The sequence below is a fragment of the Chlorocebus sabaeus genome, chromosome 9 (genome assembly GCF_047675955.1).
Source record: "Chlorocebus sabaeus isolate Y175 chromosome 9, mChlSab1.0.hap1, whole genome shotgun sequence".
NCBI lineage: Eukaryota > Metazoa > Chordata > Mammalia > Primates > Cercopithecidae > Chlorocebus > Chlorocebus sabaeus.
This window is the reverse complement of record NC_132912.1, coordinates 99083355-99103597: the sequence shown is the minus strand read 5'-3', so window position 1 is coordinate 99103597 and position 20243 is coordinate 99083355. Positions and strand designations below refer to the sequence as shown.

At 42.6% G+C, this 20243-nt stretch overlaps 1 protein-coding gene across 1 annotated transcript; it reads left to right on the top strand.

The window, feature by feature from the left end:
• Positions 1-4934: 4934 nt before the first annotated feature.
• OPALIN (oligodendrocytic myelin paranodal and inner loop protein) lies at positions 4935-19833 on the top strand. Its single transcript, XM_007963699.3, has 6 exons — positions 4935-5288; positions 8928-8963; positions 12796-12828; positions 14373-14492; positions 15879-15935; positions 18104-19833. The coding sequence occupies exons 1-6, from the start codon at positions 5286-5288 to the stop codon at positions 18278-18280; spliced, it is 426 nt and encodes a 141-aa protein (XP_007961890.1). The 5' UTR covers positions 4935-5285; the 3' UTR covers positions 18281-19833.
• Positions 19834-20243: the final 410 nt, after the last annotated feature.

Here is a 20243-nt window from a genome sequence, read left to right as displayed (position 1 = left end):
GGTTATGGCTCCCAGTAGGTGAGCCCCCACTCCCCGTTGGGGGCCCTGGAAGTCCCTCCTTCCACTTGCCACTTGAGGCTTAGGGGTGGTAATGACACCCTGCTTGTCTAACCTTGGGGTACTGCACTTCCCCCAAGGGGAATGTTTATAGGTAGTCATTTTAATCAACCCTTTTCAAATGTAGTAATGAGTGTATATTACTTGTCTCCTGCAGGGAACCTGACTGATACAGGGTCATTTCTAACACAAAGACAGGGACTCCATCTGATAAAGGACACCCTCTTCAGGTTGATTAGATGAAGAGGCTTTGGGGTATGTTTGGAGTTTTGTGGGTTATATTACAGAAGGGTAATTATACAACTGTGTTTTTAGAAGCACTCAGATTGCTCTCAATGCAAAATCCTTTAACACAGGCAGTTGTTTTGTGCTATACATAGTCTCAAGATTTTATGGCTTTTCTGCCCATTTGCAGTCACCAATTACATAGAGATGATAGGTGATTGATAGATAGATGATAAATAGATGATATAGGTAGATAGGTGGATAGATATATGATAGAAAGAAAAAGAAAAAGAAAGAAAAAAAAGAAAGCTAAAGAAAATGAAAGAACAAAAGAAAGAGAAAGAAGAAAGATGAAAGAAGATGAAAGAAGAAAGAAAGAGAAAGAAAGAAAGAAAGAAAGAAAGAAAGAAAGAAAGAAAGAAAGAAAGAAAGAAAGAAAGAAAGAAAGAAAGAAAGAAAAGAAAGATGATGTATAGCTATAGATTTTCAGCAAGGTTTATCTTCTAGACCTAACAATGAGTCCCATTGGTGCAAGCGTATGAATGCTGGTGTATCAGTCAGCATAGGCTAGCTTTTGCTGCAACAACTATCCCCCATATCTCAGGGGCTTTACATAAGATTTATTTCCTGTCCACACTACACGTTCATTTCTGGTCATCTGGAAACTCTTCCTTATCATCCTCAGTCAGGACCAGGCTGATGGAGCAGCAGCATCAGAACATCGCTGGGTTTTATAATACAGGGAAAGAAAGGGTGACACATGACACACTGGCTTTTAAAACTGCCTGGAAATGATATATTACTTCTACTCATTTCATTGATCACAGCAAGTCACATGAATGTCCTTAACTTCATGACAAGAACAAGGCAAACTAGCAACATTGGTGGGCAGCCGTAATGACTCTCATGTGTGACATTTGTAGATACGAAAATGACTATAATTCTTCTGTTTGTTCTAAAATTTCACTTTATCCCTACCTTATTCTTAATATTTTAGATAAAGATTTCTAAAAATTAGAACAAGGCCACTGCAACAATGTTTGTATACCCACAAAATTCATATACTGAAACCCCAGCCCCCCATGTAATAGTATTGAGCGGTGGGGTCTTTGGGACGTGATTAGGTTATGAGGCTCCAGAGAGATCCCTCAGCCTCCATGTGAGGACACAAAGAGAGGACAGCTGCCTAGGAACCAGAAAGCAGGCCATCACCAGACACTGAATCTCCTGGCACCTTGATCTTGGACTTCCCAGCCCCCAGAACTGTAAGAAATAACTTTCTGTTGTTTATAAGCCACTCAGTCTGTGGTGCTCTGTTTTAGCATCCCAAATGGACTAAGACAGCCACCTGTCATTTAGAATGGTTCAGTTTTTTAAGCTGACCGGTTGTTGCAGGGAAGACCATCCATGTGATTGGGCTTGTACAAATTTAAATGGTAACAAAATATAAATGATCCGAGATTCTCAGAGTTGGTGGCCCCAACCTTTCACCCACTAAGGGCATTCTATCTGTGGTTTCTAAGGAGATGATTTCCAGGCCTAACTTCCAAAGAAGGAGAGCTTACTCACTTCATCCATTCCTTCTCCTTTAGGTAACAATGCCAAATTCATTTTGCAGAACCACCTCTTCTTCCATTGGAGGGACCCTCATTATGGGGACTGTTAGCCAGGTGGTGCCTCATCCTTGGCCATATGAACCAAGCCAGACCAACCAAGTCCTCTTCATGGGACTGGAGTCCTGATCAGAGAGACAAAAGGGCTGAGATATTTTGGAGCTCACTTTCCCTGGAAGGACACCTCCAAAAGACTGTCTGGTCATTGCTGATCCTGAAGGCTTGGGAACAATCTCACTCTGTCTTTCCAGAGCCTGGTTCTCTAGCCCTCTTTTCTTTCTGAGAGCTCCACTATACCCAGTCAATAAATTCTCCTTTTTAGTATTGTGTTGTATTGTATTGTGGTATTGTGTTGTGTTGTATTGTATGTATTGTATTGTATTGTATTGTATTGTATTGTATTGTATTGTATTGTATTGTATTGTATTGTATTGTATTTTGAGATGGAACCTTACTCTCTTGCCCAGGCTGGAGTACAATGGCACAATCTTGGCTCACTGCAATCTCCACCTCCTGAGTTCAAGCAATTCTCCTGCCTCAGTCTCCTGAGTAGCTGGGATTACAGGCATGCGCCACCATGCCCGGATAAGTTTTGTATTTTTAGTAGAGATGGGGTTTCGCCATGTTGGCCAGGCTGGTCTCGAACTCCTGACCTCTGGTGATCCACCCGCCTAGGCCTCTCAAAGTGTTGAGATTACAGGCATGAGCCACTGCGCCCGGCCAAATTCTTCTTTTTAAAAAATTAAGCAGAGTCTGGTTTTGTTGCTTGTGACCAGGCGATCATGACTGATGGACACTTAGGCAGGGGCACCACTTGCCTGAAGATGTCAACAATTCCTCTAAAGAGATAATGTGTCAGAAGGGAGAGTTATGGATCAGTGGATGCACAGCAAACAAAAGTGCCAAAAAGGACCTCACTGGCCCTCCCCATCCACAAACAGCCTTGCCAGAGAGTGCTGGGGCCATGAACTGGAGTTCTGTGGTCCAGGTTGATTCTATGCCAGTCAAGGAAAATTAAAAGCATCATTTGTACAAGCTGTGCTGATTTAAGTAGTCTAATTGCTGTAAATTGTATCATCCCCGCTTTGCAGATTAAAAGACTCAGACTGGAAGAAGTTATTTCACTTGCCTAAGACCATGCAGCTTCCAGTAGGGCAGCTGTGGCTCCAAACATAGATCTCTCCAGACCATGTTGTCACCAGTAGGTTCAGTTTAGGCTGTCACTGTGGAGTCTTGGAAACTGGAAGCCCACGAGGCAGAGGCGGCACTGGTCTTGTTGAGGATAGCGTCAGTGTCGGCCATGTTGCAGGTGGCTGATTACCACAGTCTAAGAACTGATTAGAACAGCAGCTGTCACCCCTGACTGCTCATTAGCGTCCCCTGGGGATGCCCCTGCCTCACTCTGATCAATTAAGTCAGAGTCTCTGAGGGCGGGTTCTAGGCATCAAGAGTTTTTATAACCAGCCCCCCTACTGCCTCCTAGGTGATTCAGGTATGCAATCAGGATGGAAAAACCACCTGATTAAAGGCAATCTGGTCTCCACTGTGCCACTAAACTGCTCTCGTCAAGGCCACCAGCAACCCCCATACGGGGAATCAGAAGGCTCTTCTGACCTCTTCGGAGGCTACCTCTTAGCAGCAGTTGATACAATTAACCAACATCCATTCCCCTTCTTGAATCAAATTTCTTTCCTGTGACCCCCAAACTTCTCTGATTTTCCTGCCTCACTCAACTCTCCTTGCTGGCGACGCCCCCTCTTCCAGGCTGCTAAATATCTGTGAACCTCTGGCAGCTGTCCTGGTCCTCTGTCCTGTCTACCTGCTCATGCACACCTGTGGCTTTAAAACCATCCACAGACCGGCCACTTCCAAACGGACGTTTTCAGCCCCAGACCCCCTTTATCCAATTGCCTGCTTGGCACCTCCACTTGGACAGCCTCTAGGCTGCTCAGGTGTAAGGGCAATCTGTTTCTCCAGTATTACCTGCCTAAGCCAATAGTGTCTCCATTTTTGTTAGTCAAGCCCCAAACCCAGGAATTGGCTTTATTCTTCTCTTTCCCTCACCTCTCCCTTCCCCTGCCCCATAGTTTTTCATCATCAAATGCCAGTGGCTCCACCTCCACAGTAAGTCACACACTCATTCACTGCTCTCTTCCTACAGCAGCCACCTTCATCGCTCACCTGAACTCCACTAGCCAGCCACCTGCTTCCACTCTCTTCCCCTGTAATCTTCGCCCCACAGAGAAGCCCTAGCAATCTCGGTCACCAGCAATTACATCATGCATCTCTCCCACTGAAAAACCCTTGGGAAAGGCCCTAAGGGTGAAAATCTTACCATGCCCTCCCATGCTGCATCAAAAGGGCTAAAACTCACTCCTTCGGGTTCTGCGAGTGCACCGAGCTTGCAGGGCTTAGCATTTGCTGTGGTTTCTGCCTGGGACTCTCCTCCCTCAACCCTTCACATGTCTGCCCTCTTCTCACCTTTCATGCACAGCTTCAGTGTCATCTCCCAGAGTCAACTAAAGCAATGGCCTCCTCTCTCACTTGAGTCGCTCTCTCCTTACATTCCTGTCTGCTCCTTTCACAGTGGTTTTCATTTCAATGGCCAAATCATTGGTTTAATTCTGTGGTTTTATTGGCAACTCATTCACCATTTTAAAGAGGCAAATCCCTAACAGGGAAATTGTAAGTTACAAAGCAGCCCAAGTCCATGGCTTCCTCCAGGTCTAGAGAGCTTCCTACCCAAAATGCAAAAACAGAGAGGGGGTGAGGCCAAACTCACACCAGGCAGCTCATTGTCCAGTGAGTGCAGCACCTTGAGGCGGCTGGAGCCCCCAGCAGTGCTACTCCTGAAACAGAATGGGCCCCCACCCCTCCTCCAGACATCCTGAACGTCCATGCTGTTGTCCATGGAACACATTGACTCCATCATGAGCAGTAACGTGGTTAATGTGGGCTCCTGTTAGCTGGGGATGAAGTGGCCAGCCTCAGCCTTGTGTAACTCATTGTTTCCAAAGAGCTGCAGGCTGCAGAAGGCCCCAAGCTCTCAGGCCAGCTGTGGCTTCTTTGCTGAGATGGAGGTATAGCCAAGAAAGCAGCCTGAAAAGTAAGAAGGACAAAAAGTCAAGGCAAAGAGGGTGGGTGAACCAGGCCATACACGGTGGCCATGGAGCAGCAGCCCATCTTTCCCGAGGGATGGACTGAGGGCTTGGCTACTCCCCTGACCATAAATGGCTTGACTAGGGTTCTCTTGGAGCCACCTCTCAGCCTGCCTCTGCAGCTTTGTCAGCTAACTGTTCTTACAAATGAAAGACACAAGCCAATAACGCCAGCGAGAAAGGAGCTTGCCAAAGGCAGTGTACAAAGAAGGTTCTTGGGAGACTATCAGAAATGGTGAGTGAGAACTGGCATCTCTTCTCAATCAAACCTTCATTGCTTACTATAAAGAACAATTCCCAGGCTTCTGAAGCTCACATCTCCTAATTCAATTAAATGTACAATGAAGCAAACAGACTTGATTTTAAATTATTTTTGTATATGCAAAATACTAATACTTTTTTAAACTTCTCACTGAATATTTGCTGATCTTGTCTGTCTTTTATTTTGATATTAAGGTTTGTTTTTAAACCTCCACCCCCACATAAAAGAGTGCAGAGTAGATGTTTCATTTATGTTCACTTTCTAGTTGAAGCAATGGATCTGATCAGCGATTTTACCTGTCTTACTTGTTTAATCTGGCTTTTTGTTCCATTATCAGCAACATGGATGGTCATCGTTGATCAGAAATTTTCCATCTTTCTTGTTTACTTGTGATACATGTTTGGTTGTGACTCAATCAAATGAAGTTTGCTAAGTTAGAAGAGAAAACAGAAGAGGGTTCTGTGATTTACTAAAGAATTATGGAAACAACCTAGGTGTCCATCAGTAGATGAATGGATAGAGGGACTGTGGTTTATGTGTATATATACAATTGAATATTAGCTTTAGAATAGGAGGAGCCCCTGTCATTTGCCATGTTTGTCCCATTTGGACCTGGAGGACATTATGCTAAGTGAAATAAGCCAGACACAAAAAGAAAAATATTGCATAATCTCACTTTCTTGTGGAATCTTTTTTTTTTTTTTTCCTCACAAAAAGGATTATTAAAAGGAGTAGAACTCAGTCTTTGGAGTTAGAAAGATCTGTGATCTAACCTGATCTCTACCACTTATAACTTGGTGAGCAAAAACCTATCTTGGTCTCAGTTGCCACAGGTATAATATAGGAAGAATAGTGCTCCCTTCATGGGGAGGTTGTGAGTATGGGGTCTTATACCCAGCATACCTTCAATAGCAGTAAGTTTTTATCCTGTCTCTTCCTCCTTTCTCTCACAAACTGCAAACTTATAATGAAGGATGTTCAGTCACTGAAATCCCAATGCCTTCAGAATCATTGTGTAGATATTGCGTAGTGCTCAGACTAGCAGTAAGCAATAATTGCATTGTATCAAATTTTAGTACTTTGATTATTGCTAACTCATGCTTGCAATTCCATTCCACAAGAACTTTCCTATCCTTAGCTCTGTGCTGGCCAGGCCATAAAGAATATGCTACCACGTGATCCCTAAAACACAGAAGGCGTTTTACAGTTTGGGAGAAAGGAGCTGCCACAGACAATGTTACGGTATTCCCTTGGGTCTTATCTTGTGAAGTGGGCAAGGCAAGTTAGTAGCATCCCATTTTGAGAATGGGCAAACTGAGCCTTGGAGAATAGATTTGTTGTGAGAAAATGGAGACCAGAGAGTTTGAGTGACTTATCCAAGACTACACAGCTCCTAAGTGGCTAAGTCTGGACTCGAATCTAGATCAGGTGGCTCCAAGCCCAGGGTTGCATCACCCTACTCAGCTGTGCCTCTGAAGGGCACTGCATCAGATTCTTCTCCACCCCAATTTGTGCGATGTTTTTCTCTCCATGAGAGCACTGTACTGTGTTTCTACAAAATATGAGTGTCTTTCTAAAATTGGCCAAAATCTCCGTCATCCAAATGTTGATAAACAACGCATGCATGGCCCACTTGTTGCTGCACACTCTTCTGCTGTCCTCCCAAAGGAAGCTTTGTCTTAGGGCTGCTGACATCAGTCCTCAGTGCCCACTGATGAGATAAGGCTCTGGGCAGCTGCGTTCAGTGCAGCGACCATCCAGTGTCCTTGCAGCACCTGTTGGTTTGGTGCTAGTGTGAAGAGAGGTGGTTAGGTCCCTCGAGCAAGAGGCCCCTGACCTAAGAGGCCCAGACATCTCTGTGCTCCAACATCATCCCAGAAGCAGAGGTGCACAGTGCTGTTGGCCTGGGTGCTCTGATTCATCCACAGAGACTATTGGAGTTGCTTGGAAGCCCTGCAGAATGGTGGAAAGAGGTTGTCACCAGGACACTCAGGTTCTGGTGACGGCTAAGTAGTTGTTTGGACTTGGGGAAACTGTTCAAATTCTTGAGGCTTGGTTTATTTTCTATAAAATGTGGGTGTCCTATTGCCAAGAGGCAGAGAAGTGAGCAGTGTCACCACTGAGGTGCGCTAGCTGAGCAGGGCCACCTTGATTGAAGGACATAATATTTGGGGCAAAAGCCAAGGGGACTTACACATTCTACGTGCTTAAAACACTGCTGGTTCACAAAAGATTTTCTTGTTCATTAACCCATCTGAATTCCAACCTATCAGTAAGTCAGCTGAAATAGGTGTTTTGTCAGTTTGCCTGTGTTGGGGTGAGCTCCTCTGTTACTGTCTTTCGGGTTGGGGTTGAGTCACAAAGACCGGAGCCCATTGACTGGTTTTGAGACATAGGCTCTAACTATTCTCATTTGTCCATGAAGTGATTTTTGATGAGTCCCTGGGTTTCAGTTTCCTCTGCTGGAAAATGAGGATTTTGAGAGAGATGATCTTTCAGGTAATTCAGGTGTGAAACATGATTCTTTTGGATTCTTTAATGTTTCACAACATTCCTCTTGTTGGATAACATTTAATTTTAAAACTTAGTAAATGCATTGTTTCTAGAATGACAGAATCTGGTCTTGGGATGCTGGAAAGATGGGGAGCTGTGGTATAGGCCAAGCCCAGGGAAATCTCTGGGGGTCAGGGAGGCCAAGGCTGAAGGAGGGCCCAGCCAGGAGGCATTAATCCAGGGTGGCTGGACCCAAAGGGCTGAGAGTCCAGAAAGTGGGAACAAGACCACTTCCACCCAGGGAAAGAGGGGAAAATAGTTTCACCAGCTGAGTCAAAACAGATCCACCCATCATTCCAATCTAGGTAGGGAAAGGACTTGGTAAGGAGCAGCCTGGAAAAGCTGGAGTAACAGGGGCTGGGGACAGGGAGAAGAAAGGAGCCACCTGAGGCCCTGGGCAGGCTATTTGGTGCTCCATTGAGCCCACGACCTTTAAATTTAGACTCCATATTTGTTGGAGAGATGAGACCAGCTACTAAGTGAGGGGAGGAAAGAGAAGGGTTTGCTGCTCCCCTGTTCTCCTGGCCACTTCAGCTCCAGCAGCCTAGAACCTCTGCCTCAGATGCAGCAAAAACAGAAGCCTTGCCTTCCCCAGGTAAGGATCAGGTGTTCTTGTCAGACCATGCCCTTTGGGGGTCTTACCTTCTACTCCAAGGAGAAAACACAAAGTACTTCTAAATTCACCAGTTTTCTCTCTCAAAGGAGTTCTAGGGGAATAACCATAATTTTAGCATTTTGCTGAATTTCTAATAAGTGTTTGGGGCCCTTATGAATGGGACCCCTCAGGCAATAGCCTTGCAGGCTGCCTCTTCATCTGATCCTGGTTCAGGACCTGGTCGGGGGCGGTGGCAAGAATGACTTGATGCTGAGGGAGGAATTCATGACAGGCTTCTTTCCTCCCCTTCCTTCTTTTGGGGCCCAGATTGGGCATGATGATGGGGGCTGGCTGAGTCTATAGAATCAATGACCTCTCGGAATCCACCAGGGTCAGTGAGTTTGAGGAAGTCAGGAGCTTGCTGACTATCCCTGGGAGCTTTAATATTTACTTCTATCTTGCAGAGTTTTTCACTGAACTTCACCCTGCCAGCGAACACAGTAAGTACAGCAGCCCCCATTCACCAGGCAACACAGAGAAGACCAGTGCAGAATTTACAGTAGATCTCCAGAGCTCACATAAACCTCACACATAGTGATAAGTTACACAGACTTTCTTTTTTTTCTTTCTTTCTTTTTCTTTCTTTTTTTTTTGGAGACAAGATCTTGCTCTGTCACCCTGGCTGGAGTGCAGTGGCATGATCTTGACTCACTGCAACTTCCACCTTTTGGGTTCAAGCGATTCTCTTGCCTCAACCTCCAGAGTAACTGGGATTACGGGCGCGCACCACCATGCCCGGCTAATTTTTGCACTTTTTTAGTAGAGGCAGGGTTTTGCCATGTTGGCCAGGCTGGTCTCGAACTCCTGACCTCAGGTAATCTGCCCACCTCAGCCTCCCAAAGTCCTGGGATGATAGGTATGAGCCACTATGCCCGGCCATTTACATAGACTTTCAAAACGCACTCAGGAATAGTTGAGAGATGCTGAGATAATTTATTTTCATTATAAAATTTATAAATACACATTTTGAAAACGAAAATAGGAAAACAACAACAGCAATAAAACATCTAAACTCTCATCAGCAGAAAACTGGTATAACCCCTTCCTGTCCTATTTGGCATTACATAAATTTTGACTTTTGTTGCTTTGTACTATTGTTTCCTTACTCTATATATAATTTTATATCTAAATGTCCTCCACTAGTCATTATAACCATAACTGTTATATGGTTGATCACATAATCATGTGATCGTATTATGATCGCATATTTTTTCAAGTTAATTTTTTTTAGTTGATTAACTCTCATTAGGAATAACTTTGTGATACATGACATTATAGAGAATCCTCATCTGCATTTAAGATAATTTCCTTATATGTATTCTAAAATGGGAATGATTGGGTCAACAAGAATGAACATTTTATGGCTCTTGATTATGGCATTTAGTTGCAAGTCAAAATTGAGGTTTTCAACTGTCAATGGTAGAGTTTCGGTCCACAGCTGATCCTCCATCTTCTGTTTGCATATTGCATGTAGATAACACTAACAGCCAAGGTTGTTATCTGATCAGCAGTGCTGCTATGGTTGAGCAAGGCATTTTTCTGGCCCAGTTTTTTAGTGGGCTTGGCTGTGCCACGTTTTTCTGATAAGCTGTATGATTATTCAAAGAGAATAAACTGATTCTTACTCGTAAGAGGACTCCTAAGCCAGTGCTCATTTTACTGAAACATGGGGGCATAGTTCTAGAGAGTAGCATCAAGTTAGAACCTGGTGACTTATTGCTGGACCTGTGGTGCCCACCACTGTCTGCCCAGATCTCTGTGAACTGAATACACTGGCACTTGCTCCAGCCTTTGGTAGGGGGCACTTCTGAACCTCCCCAACTTGCTCTGCTTCCCTGCTTCAGCTTCTGCCTGTTGGCTTCAGGCTAATTCCCTAATTCTTCCTCCTTTTCGTGTTAAAACCTTTCCCTCCCATCACTGCTGGAACTTTCCCCTGGCTGTCGGAACCCAGCAGGTCCATAGACACTCCAGATTCTGTGTTATCTTGGCCCATCACATCAAGAGAATGCAGAGAAGCAAGAAGCCATTTTTTGGGGAGTAAGGGTGAGTAGGATGGAAGAGGGCCCTTATGTGGCCAGTCATCACCCTTTGGAGTACTTTCGTGGTTAACAGCTCATTTCTCTGAGAACTGTCTCTTCACCCCTTTGATCCCGTGCAGAGCAACCAACCATCTTGCTTTGCCTGGTGTTGTCTGTTTTTAGCACCGAAAGTCCTGGGCAGCTCTCTGGACAATGGGGATGGTAGGTCATCCTGCCTGGAAGTCATGTTTCTCCTGCATAACCCTTCCACTTCAGTGCAGCTGGGTAGCCTGGGAATGCCAGTGCCCTGGGAAGTGGGACAGAGGTGGACACCTGGATCTCTGTGGGGAGTTTGGAACAGGGCTCCCTGCTGGCCAGTCCCTGCTGAGGACTGAAATGTCGAGTTCAGTCAATTTGTCAGTTCAGTCTATACTGAACTGTCAAGTATGAAAAATGGGGCTCAGACACTGCATTAGGCCGGGAGGCCATGTAGCACAGTGGTTAAGAGCATGGATCCCAGAGCCAGACTGCTTGTGGGGGGGGTGTCACCTAGGGCTGTGTGACCTTACACAAGTTGCTTCACTTCTCTGTGCCTCGCTCCTCTCATCTGTAAAATGAGATCATCATAGTCCCATTAGTGTTCACTGGCAGTTGTATAGAATAAATAAGTCAACATGGGAAAAATTCTTGAACAGCCTGGCACATCCTAAGTGCTCCATGGCATTAGCTGGTACAATTAGCAGAAGTTTATGAGGGCAGAAAAATCCATCCGAAGAGAAAGAGAGAAGCAAACAGCAGAGAACAGTATAGGCAGAAGGCCATGCTGTCCGGAGTGAAGGAGGAAGGAGGGTGCCTTCAGTTCACACAAGTTCCCCGTTCCGAGCTCCAGTCCCTGGAGAAACCAGCTTCCCACCTGTCCTTGGGCTCCATGGAACACTACTATATTCTTAGAGTTAACACCTTCCTTTTTTTTTTTTTTTTTTTTTTTTGGTCAAAGCCACCCTAAATATATTTCTGTACTCTGAAGACAGGAAGCCTTACCTGAAACAATGGCTGATTCTTCCTACTACCCTTAGAAACAGAACACCTTAGGGAAATGCAGGATTAAAGTAATGTGGGGGTGGGGGAGATTGCGATTAGGTCAAAGTACAACCATTTAAGTACCAAGTGTCAGTGCCTGGTCATCAAAACTTTCTTTTGATGGGAGCTCTCTGGGAAAGAGGTCTGGGCTTGGAAGTTAAACACCCAAGTTTAGTTTAGAGTTATGATTATCTGTGAAACCTTGGACAAGTCCCGTAACTTCTCTGAGATCTGTTACATTTTATTTGTACAATGGAGTTAATAATGGTCAAAAGTCCAAGCCCCAGGACTCCAATATACTCGATGAGATTGCTGAGAGTATTAAATAAATAACAGATCTGGACAGAGCTTTGCAAAGTATAAAGGGATAACAAGAGTTCATACTTCTGCTCCTCATTCGATCCTCCTAATAACCCTAGAGGCAGCTACTACTATCCCTATAGATATTGTATAGATGGAGACAGGCAGCCCCTTATCTTGTGAATGGAGAATTGGCTGTTCTATGGCAGGCAGTGTGAGCCCAGGACATGTGCTCTTAATCCCACAGCATACCACTTAGTGTGGTTTACACAGTTTCTCATGCAGAACTTTGTTCCTTTAGATTTCTTAATCAAGGTAAACTCTTGCCTGAAATATCTTATAGATGAGTGAAATCTAATAACCTTGCTTAAGAGGTGAACCAGAAGCATGTAATGCATTCGTTTCATCTGGAATTATCCCCAGGAGCATGGATGTTGGACAACTTCTGCCATTTGCTTCGTCACATACTTACTTGAAAATGAGCAAGGCTTCCTTAAAGAGCCTTGCTTCCACCAGTGTTTATATGTGTTTCCCTTCTAGCAATGGGGACAAGTAGGCCCAAAGTGTGCCAAGTGTGCTGACTGGGACACAAGGAAGCCCTTTTGAGTTGTAAAATGTGTCATGGCACATCCGCAGGGTGAATAATGAAGGCATTGCCTGAATTTCCTAATTCTTTTCTCCTGGTAGCCAAATTTTATTCCAGTTCTTACCTGGGAAGCAATCAAGTTAAGTTCTGTTTGGTAGTTGTTAACAGAAAGTTTAGCAAAGGGATAAACTTTAGGCTTTATGGCCTAACCTTTGGCAGATTGTCTTATATAATGTGTATTCTATAGACTTTTTGTTCTTTTACAATGTATGTTCTTTTTCCATACAGACATCCTCTCCTGTTACAAGTGGGAAAGAAACGGTAACTATAACACTTAAATTTATAAAATGGGGATAATAATAATGCTCCATCTGTCTTGTGCATTTGTTTTGAGCTTTAAAGATTGATAGTTGAACTGTCACTAAGCACAGAATCTGGCTCAGCAATTATTCTTGACCAGCTCAGCTCAAAAGTGAGGGAGAACATGCAAAATCACAGATGGATTTCACAAAGTGTTGAGCAAAAGAAGCCAGACACGAGGAGTGTATATCTTATATTTGCGTCTATCTTATGCTGAAAAACAGACAAAACTACTCTATGGCAATAGATTTCAGAATAGCAGTCACACACAAGGAGGCTGGAAGGGATTTGAGGGGGATCCTGAGATGCTGCTAATGTTCTGTTTCTTGATCTGGGTGTTGGTCTTATGGGTGTATTCCTTGTGTGAAAAGTCATCAACTTATATATTTATGATTCATATACTTTTATTATTCTTCAATAAAATCAATTCCTCCCAAAAGTGAAGGTGAATCCATTATTAAATGAGTTACACTTTTATAGGGATTCTGCAGATGATCTTCAATATTTCCAGATAGTCTGCAAATCTGAAAACTTATGTGCCTAAAAGCATGACTATTTCCACTCCAATCAAAGCAAAATAGGAATTTGAAAATTAATTGGTTAATGCATTTAGTGCAAATAAATTTTTTTTTGAAAGGCTAAAGGTCACTTTTATTTATTTTTTTATTATACTTTAAGTTCCAGGGTAGATGTGGACAACCTGCAGGTTTGTTACATATGTATACATGTGCCATGTTGGTGTGCCGCACCCATTAACTCGTCATTACATTAAGTGCAAATTTTTTAAAATTCATATTAAAATAGTGTGGTATGGCTGGTCACGGTGGCTCACGCCTGTAATCCCAGCACTTTGGGAGGCCAACGCGGGCAGATCACAAGGTCAGGAGTTAGAGACCAGTCTGGCCAATACAGTGAAACCTCATCTCTACTAAAAATACAAAAATTAGCTGGGCATGGTGGCATGTGCCTGTAGTCCCAGCTACTTGGGAGACTGAAAAAGTAGAATCATTTGAATCCAGGAGGCGGAGGTTGCAGTGAGCCGAGACTATGCCATTGTGCTCCAGCCTGGGCGACAGAGCGAGACTCAATCTCAAAAAAAAAAAAAAAAAAGAAGTTGGTATATAATAAAAGCTTTTATTTTTAGCCAAACAGGTGAAAATGGCATCTAATTGTTGCTCTGATTTGTAGCTCAGCTTTTCCTATGTTGAGGAGACATTTGTATTTCTGTTCTAAAGAATACCTGTTCGTATCCTTTGCCCATTTTTCTATTTGATCATTACCCTTTCCAATAGATTTAAACTGTTTAAATTAAGTCCTATGAAAGTAAGTCATTTCTCATGTGTGTTACAAACATTTTTGCACAGTATTTCATTACCCTTTTGATTTTGTAGATGATGTTTGTGATCTATGCAGATTTTTTGTTTTATTTTTATTCTATCGAATTTTTCCTTTATTCTTGAAGACTCTGGGCTTCCCCTGACCTTGTGCTTTTCATTTTGTGCCAGGACTGCGGGCCCTCTCTTGGACTAGCGGCAGCCATCCCATCCCTGGTGGCCACAGCCCTGCTGGTGGCCTTACTATTTACTTTGATTCACCGAAGAAGAAGCAGCATTGAGGCCATGGAGGTGATTACCAGCTTCTTTGGGTCCAGATGTGTAGGCAGGCAGCATTTCAGTGAACTGGCTTTTGGACTAAGGGTGTCAGAATTCAGGGCCCATGTCTATTTCCTGAGGACAGGATGCTGGAAGTTTCTGGGCCATAATTTCCACTGCAGACACAACATTAGGCACCAAACAGAGCTGATTTGTCATAAACTCTTCAGGTCAGTTGAGGAATTCCTGGCAAGGATAGTATTTGGGGTAACAAAAAGTAGCAGTGGAGAGGGATGTCTGTTGCCATGGCAAACACATGTCTGTACAGTGGGTGTGCTTTCTAAAGTTGAGAAACAAAAGCACACAAGCTTCACAAAGAGAGGATGGAGATAATGTTAGGAAAGATAGGAGACGAAGAGGGGCTGAGGTGTCCATGGTAGGAATGTATCCAGAAGTACGTGGCTCTATCTATCTTTGCCTTTTTCACACATCTGAACATGTATAATTCACAAAGGAATCTATATCCTCCCCATCCAATCCATGCCCCCAATGCCAGACTGTTCTAGGGACTGTGTTTAGAATTCAAAGGCCACCTACACCCATATCCAACAAGGTTCCATGGTTGTGACAGAACTGCGTCATGTGGACTCTGGGTTCTAACTCCATTCTCTATTCGCATTCACAGTTGTTATCATATGGGTAAGCATTAATTAAGAGATGGAAAATTGAGGTTCTAAACCAGACTCTGCCCCTTTATGATTTATATGATCCTGGACAACTTGGTTAGTTCAACTCCAAAACAGGAGTCATAGAAACTACCCTCCCTATTTTAAGAGGTAGGGAAAGTTCTAAGGATGAAATGAGATAATGGATGATGAACATCTTTACGTGTAAAGATGTGTTGACAAGCTGTAAATCTTAAACACATTAAGAAGTGTTGTGGTTGGTGGTGGTATTGTTTAAGTAATAGTTTCTCAACCTCTAGTGCACTTTAAAATTATTTAGGAAGCTCAAAATTTCCAATCACCAAAGCCAATTAAATCAGAATTTCTGGATGACAAAGCTGTGGCATTGATCTTGAAAAAACAAAAACAACTTTTTAATTATAATTTCAAACTTATACTAAAATAGAGAGGAGAGTATAATGACGCCAATTATTAACTCATGGCCAATATTGTTTCATCTCTACTCTCACCCTGGATTATTTTTGGATAACTCACAATGATATTTCTTGGCTTGGGTATGGGTTTGGTTCGGTTTGAGGTGGGGATGTTATTAGATGCCTCTGTGTTTGTTTTGTTTGTTCTAATGCACACTCAGATTTAAAAACCACTGATTTTAATCATAGTTATGGTCAAATGCTATGCCCCTTCACTTCTTTTTCTTTCTTTCTTTTATTATTATTTTTTTCCAATTTAGGAAAGTGACAGACCATGTGAAATTTCAGAAATTGATGACAATCCCAAGATATCTGAGGTAAGAACTCTTGGTTATACTCTCTATATACCATTTACATAGTAAACAAGCTAAGTGTTTTAAAGCTTTTCACGCACAAAAGAAGCACAGTATGAGCACATGTGGAAAGGAGACGACCAAGAGGAAGTTCAAGCACAAAGGAGGTTCTCAGTGCATTTTTATTGGCTGAACAGAAATTCAAGCTTCCTTTAATATTAGAAAATCAATTTAATATAATTTATTTTACTGACAAACTAAAATAGAAAACTCACGTGACCATCTCAATAGGGGAAGAAAGTTCAAAAAAATGTAACAGTGATATGAACTCTCAGCAAACTAAAAATAGAATGGGAACTTCCTTGACTTGAAAGAAGATGTCTTTTTTAAAAAAATACAGCTAACGTCATACCTAACAGTAAAATGTAGAAAGCATTCTCTTTAGATCAGAAATAAAACAAGGATGTTCACTAACACCACTTCTATTCAATATTATACTTTAGATCCTAGTCAATGAAGTAGGATTTTAAAAAATTAGACAGTATAAGCCTGGTGCAGTGGCTCATGCCTGTAATCCCAGCACTTTGGGAGACTGAAGCGGGTGGATCACCTGAGGTCAGGAGTTTGAGACCAGCCTGGCCAATATGGTGAAACCCCCGTGTCTACTAAAAATACAAAAAATTATCTGGGTGTGGTGGCGGGCGACTGTAATCCCAGCTACTCGGGAGGCTAAGGGAAGAGAATCGCTTGAATCTAGGAGGTGGAGGTTGCAGTGAGCTGAGATCGCACCATTGCACTCTAGCCTGGGTGAAAAGAGTGAGACTCCATCTCAAAAAAAAAAAAAAATTAGAAAATATAACACTGAAAAGGAAGAAACAAAATTGTGATTATTTGCAGATGATATGATTTTCGACATAGAAAAGCTAAATCTGGCTGCGTGCAGTGGCTCACGGCTGTAATCTCAGCACTTTGGGAGGCCAAGGCGGGTGGATCACCGAGGTCAGGAGTTCTAGACCAGCCTGGCCAACATGGTGAAACCCCATCTCTACTAAAAATACAAAAATTAGCCAGGTGTGGTGGCAGGTGCCTGTAATCTTAGCTACTCGGAGGGGCTGAGGCAGGAGAATCGCTTGAACCTGGGAGGCGGAGGTTGCAGTGAGCCGAGATCGTGCCATTGCACTCCAGCCTGGGGGACAAGAGTGAGACTTCATCTCGAAAAAAAAAAAAGAAAGAAAGAAAAGAAAAGCTAAATCCACAGAAAAATTACTTGAATTAACAAGAAATTTTAACAAATTTACTGGATACAAAAATCAATATACAAAAGCAATTTATACTTTCAACATCAACAACAATTAGAAAAAGCGATTTTAAAAATTACCATTTTGTGATGGTAATTGGTAATAAAAATATGTAGAATGCTATGGAATAAATCTAACAAAAATATGTAATATCTTTATAGAAAATAATAAAACTTTGGTTTAAAAAACTATTAAATAATACCTAAATAATGGGGGTTATATACCATGCTCCTGGATAGAAAGTGTTAATAATATTATAATATCAAACAATGTTAATCTATGTAATAATTGTAATTTCAATACAAATCCCAATCAATTTTTTTCATGGAACTTAATGAGGTCCTCTTAAAATCTATATGAAATAAAGTAGAAAAAGAGTTAAAAAGACACAACAAACAGATAGGTGGAACAAACAGAAAATAAATAGCAAGATGGTAGATTTAAACCCAACCATATCAATGATCACATTAAATATAAATAGTCTAGATACCCGAATTAACAGGAAGAGATATTCAGATTGGTTATAAAAACAAGGTCCAACCATATGATGCTTACAAAACTCACTTTAAATATAAATTCACAAATAGATTAAAAATTAAAAGACAAAAATTGAGATACTTTGTTAACAATAAACAAAAGATAGTTGAGTGGCCTGAAAGCTCTCCCAAAGCAGTAAGATCAGGCAATTGTGGGTCTCTCCTCATTTGTTTTCTGTCTCTCAAGGACCATTGTCCTTCCTTGCCTGTTGTCTAGTGTCTTGAAAACTATTGCTTCAAATGTTGTGTCTGATTTTGGTTATTTCAGGTGGGAGGGTAAATGTGGTTGCTGTTAGTCCATCTTGTACGGAGGAATTCTCTGCAGTCGTTTTAAAAAAAACCTATTTGTTTCCTTAAGAATCCTAGGAGATCACCCACACGTGAGAAGAATACAATGGGAACACAAGAGGCCCACATATATGTGAAGACTGTAGCAGGAAGCGAGGAACCTGTGCATGACCCTTACCGTCCTACTATAGAAATGGAAAGAAGGAGGGGATTGTGGTGGCTTGTGCCGAGACTGAGCCTGGAATGATGCAGCTCAGTCAAGGAGCAGACCTGGCACTGGAACAGGGTTGAAAACCCAGGGTTTTGTACTTGGAGAGGAGAGATGCCAAGCTGCTTCTTAATCAATCCAAATTTCATTTACAGATCTGGAACACTTTGGGGCTGATTTGTCTCTTTAGGGGACATCCCCAATATGGTTAATTCCAACTCTCAGACCTTGTGCTTTAGTTAGTACATGTGACTCACCAGATGGGGTCCTTAGATCCTGTTCCTGCTCCCAGTGGGAATTTGCTTTTCTTTGTCATTTTGGGAAAGGGGCTTGGTTTCTGAGTATCTTGCCTTCTCATCTTTTTTTTTCATATCCTTTTTCTCAAAAAAGCCATCAGCTCTGACTTTCATGGAAGTGTTGCCAAGGTCAGCCTGGTGCAAGTTGGGATATAAATGAAACTTATGCAGGATGTATGAGAGGAAGCAGTTAATTGTTTCTGAATATCTCAGGGTAGAAATCATGTGGAGCCACACATTCCCTGACCACAGGGAAGCACATGGCTCAGTCACGTCATACAGCAGTGGAAAGAATATGGATTCTCAAGTCACACCTACCACTGAGCAGCTGTATGACTTTGGAGAAGTTGTTTAACATTTCCAAGCCTCAGTTTTTGCTTTTTTAAAGGAGGGGAAATATTTGCCTCATGTCATAATTAAAAAGATTAAATAAGAAATAAAGGGAAGTGTCTGCTACTTAGTTGCCAGTCAAAATGTTAGTTCTCTCTCTCTGCCCCCTTCCTCCTACCTCTTCCCATACTGCTTGCCTGATAAAATAGCTAGTCACCAGCATTTGTTCCCCATAGTCACAGGGTCACACAAGGGAACATTTAGGGCAAACTTTCTGCAAGGCCTGTGGTCCAAATTGTTATCTAAAGATGATTCTAGGTGTTGCTGGTAGTATGTGAATCTTCCAATCTAGGTGTGATCTTGTCCTCATATGAATCAGGAAAAGCCAGGTCCTTACAAGTTCCAAATTCCAAATACAGAGACCCGGTGGTGTTACATTTAACCTTAAAGATGTTAATGTTGATGGAAATTCATGTTTCATATTAAAACAACACTTTGTCTTTACAATGAAACATTTTGCTTAATTTTTAAAGTCAGACATCATGATACCTCTGGTGGCAGCTCCTCAAATAACTAACTTTTGTGCTTTAGGGATAGTTGTTAAACTTACAGTTTCTTTTATGTTGTTTTTTAAAGGCTTCAGATTAAACAAGAGCCCTTAAGCCCATGCATAGCATTGCCGCTTCAGCTTGCTGAGGACTCTCTCCAAGGAGGCCAAATGGAAAAGGAGAGGCCACTTCAAGTGGTGTTGGCTCATTGAGCCTATTGGGCAAACTATAACCAGGTTGCCTTATTCTGTGTGGATTACTCCAGGATAGGCCACCCTCCAGCATTCTCTTATCCCAGTAACTCCTCTTCCCATTTTCCAATCCCTCCCCAGCCTTTTTTCCCCACCTTCTGTACTCTTCTTTTGCCTTCAATACAAATTTCATTTCCTCTGTGACTTTGGGCAGACTTCCTTCTAGCATGTGTCAGCTACCCCACCACCCAGCTGGCCTAGGAGACACATCATTCATTGCTCCTACTTGTGTCTGTAATCAGAGAGTATTCAAGGAGGGCAGTTCTCTGGTGGACTCGTGTGTGTGTGTGTGTGTGTGTTGAAAGTAAAGATGGCTGGGGGAAGGCAAGAGTTTCCCCAAGATATTATTAGAAATGAGGGCTCTATCTATTCTGTGGGAATGGAGAAAAGACCCAAGTCCTTGGATATCATGGGGAAAAGCTGTGTGGCAGAAAGAAAAATCAACAGGACCCAAGTGGATGGAGATAGGACCACAGGAATGGGCCAAGGAGCAACATCCTGCCATTTAGCCAGCTTGGGACAGGCTTTCACTTTCACTCCCATGAGGAGGCTTCCAGGCAGCCTGGTTCCTCCCAGT

Excerpts from the sequence above, each read along its gene's own strand:
- OPALIN (XM_007963699.3), top strand. Across the intron at positions 12,829-14,372 it reads TTACAAGTGGGAAAGAAACG|GACTGCGGGCCCTCTCTTGG; the intron begins GTAACTATAACA and ends ATTTTGTGCCAG. Across the intron at positions 15,936-18,103 it reads ACAATCCCAAGATATCTGAG|AATCCTAGGAGATCACCCAC; the intron begins GTAAGAACTCTT and ends TGTTTCCTTAAG.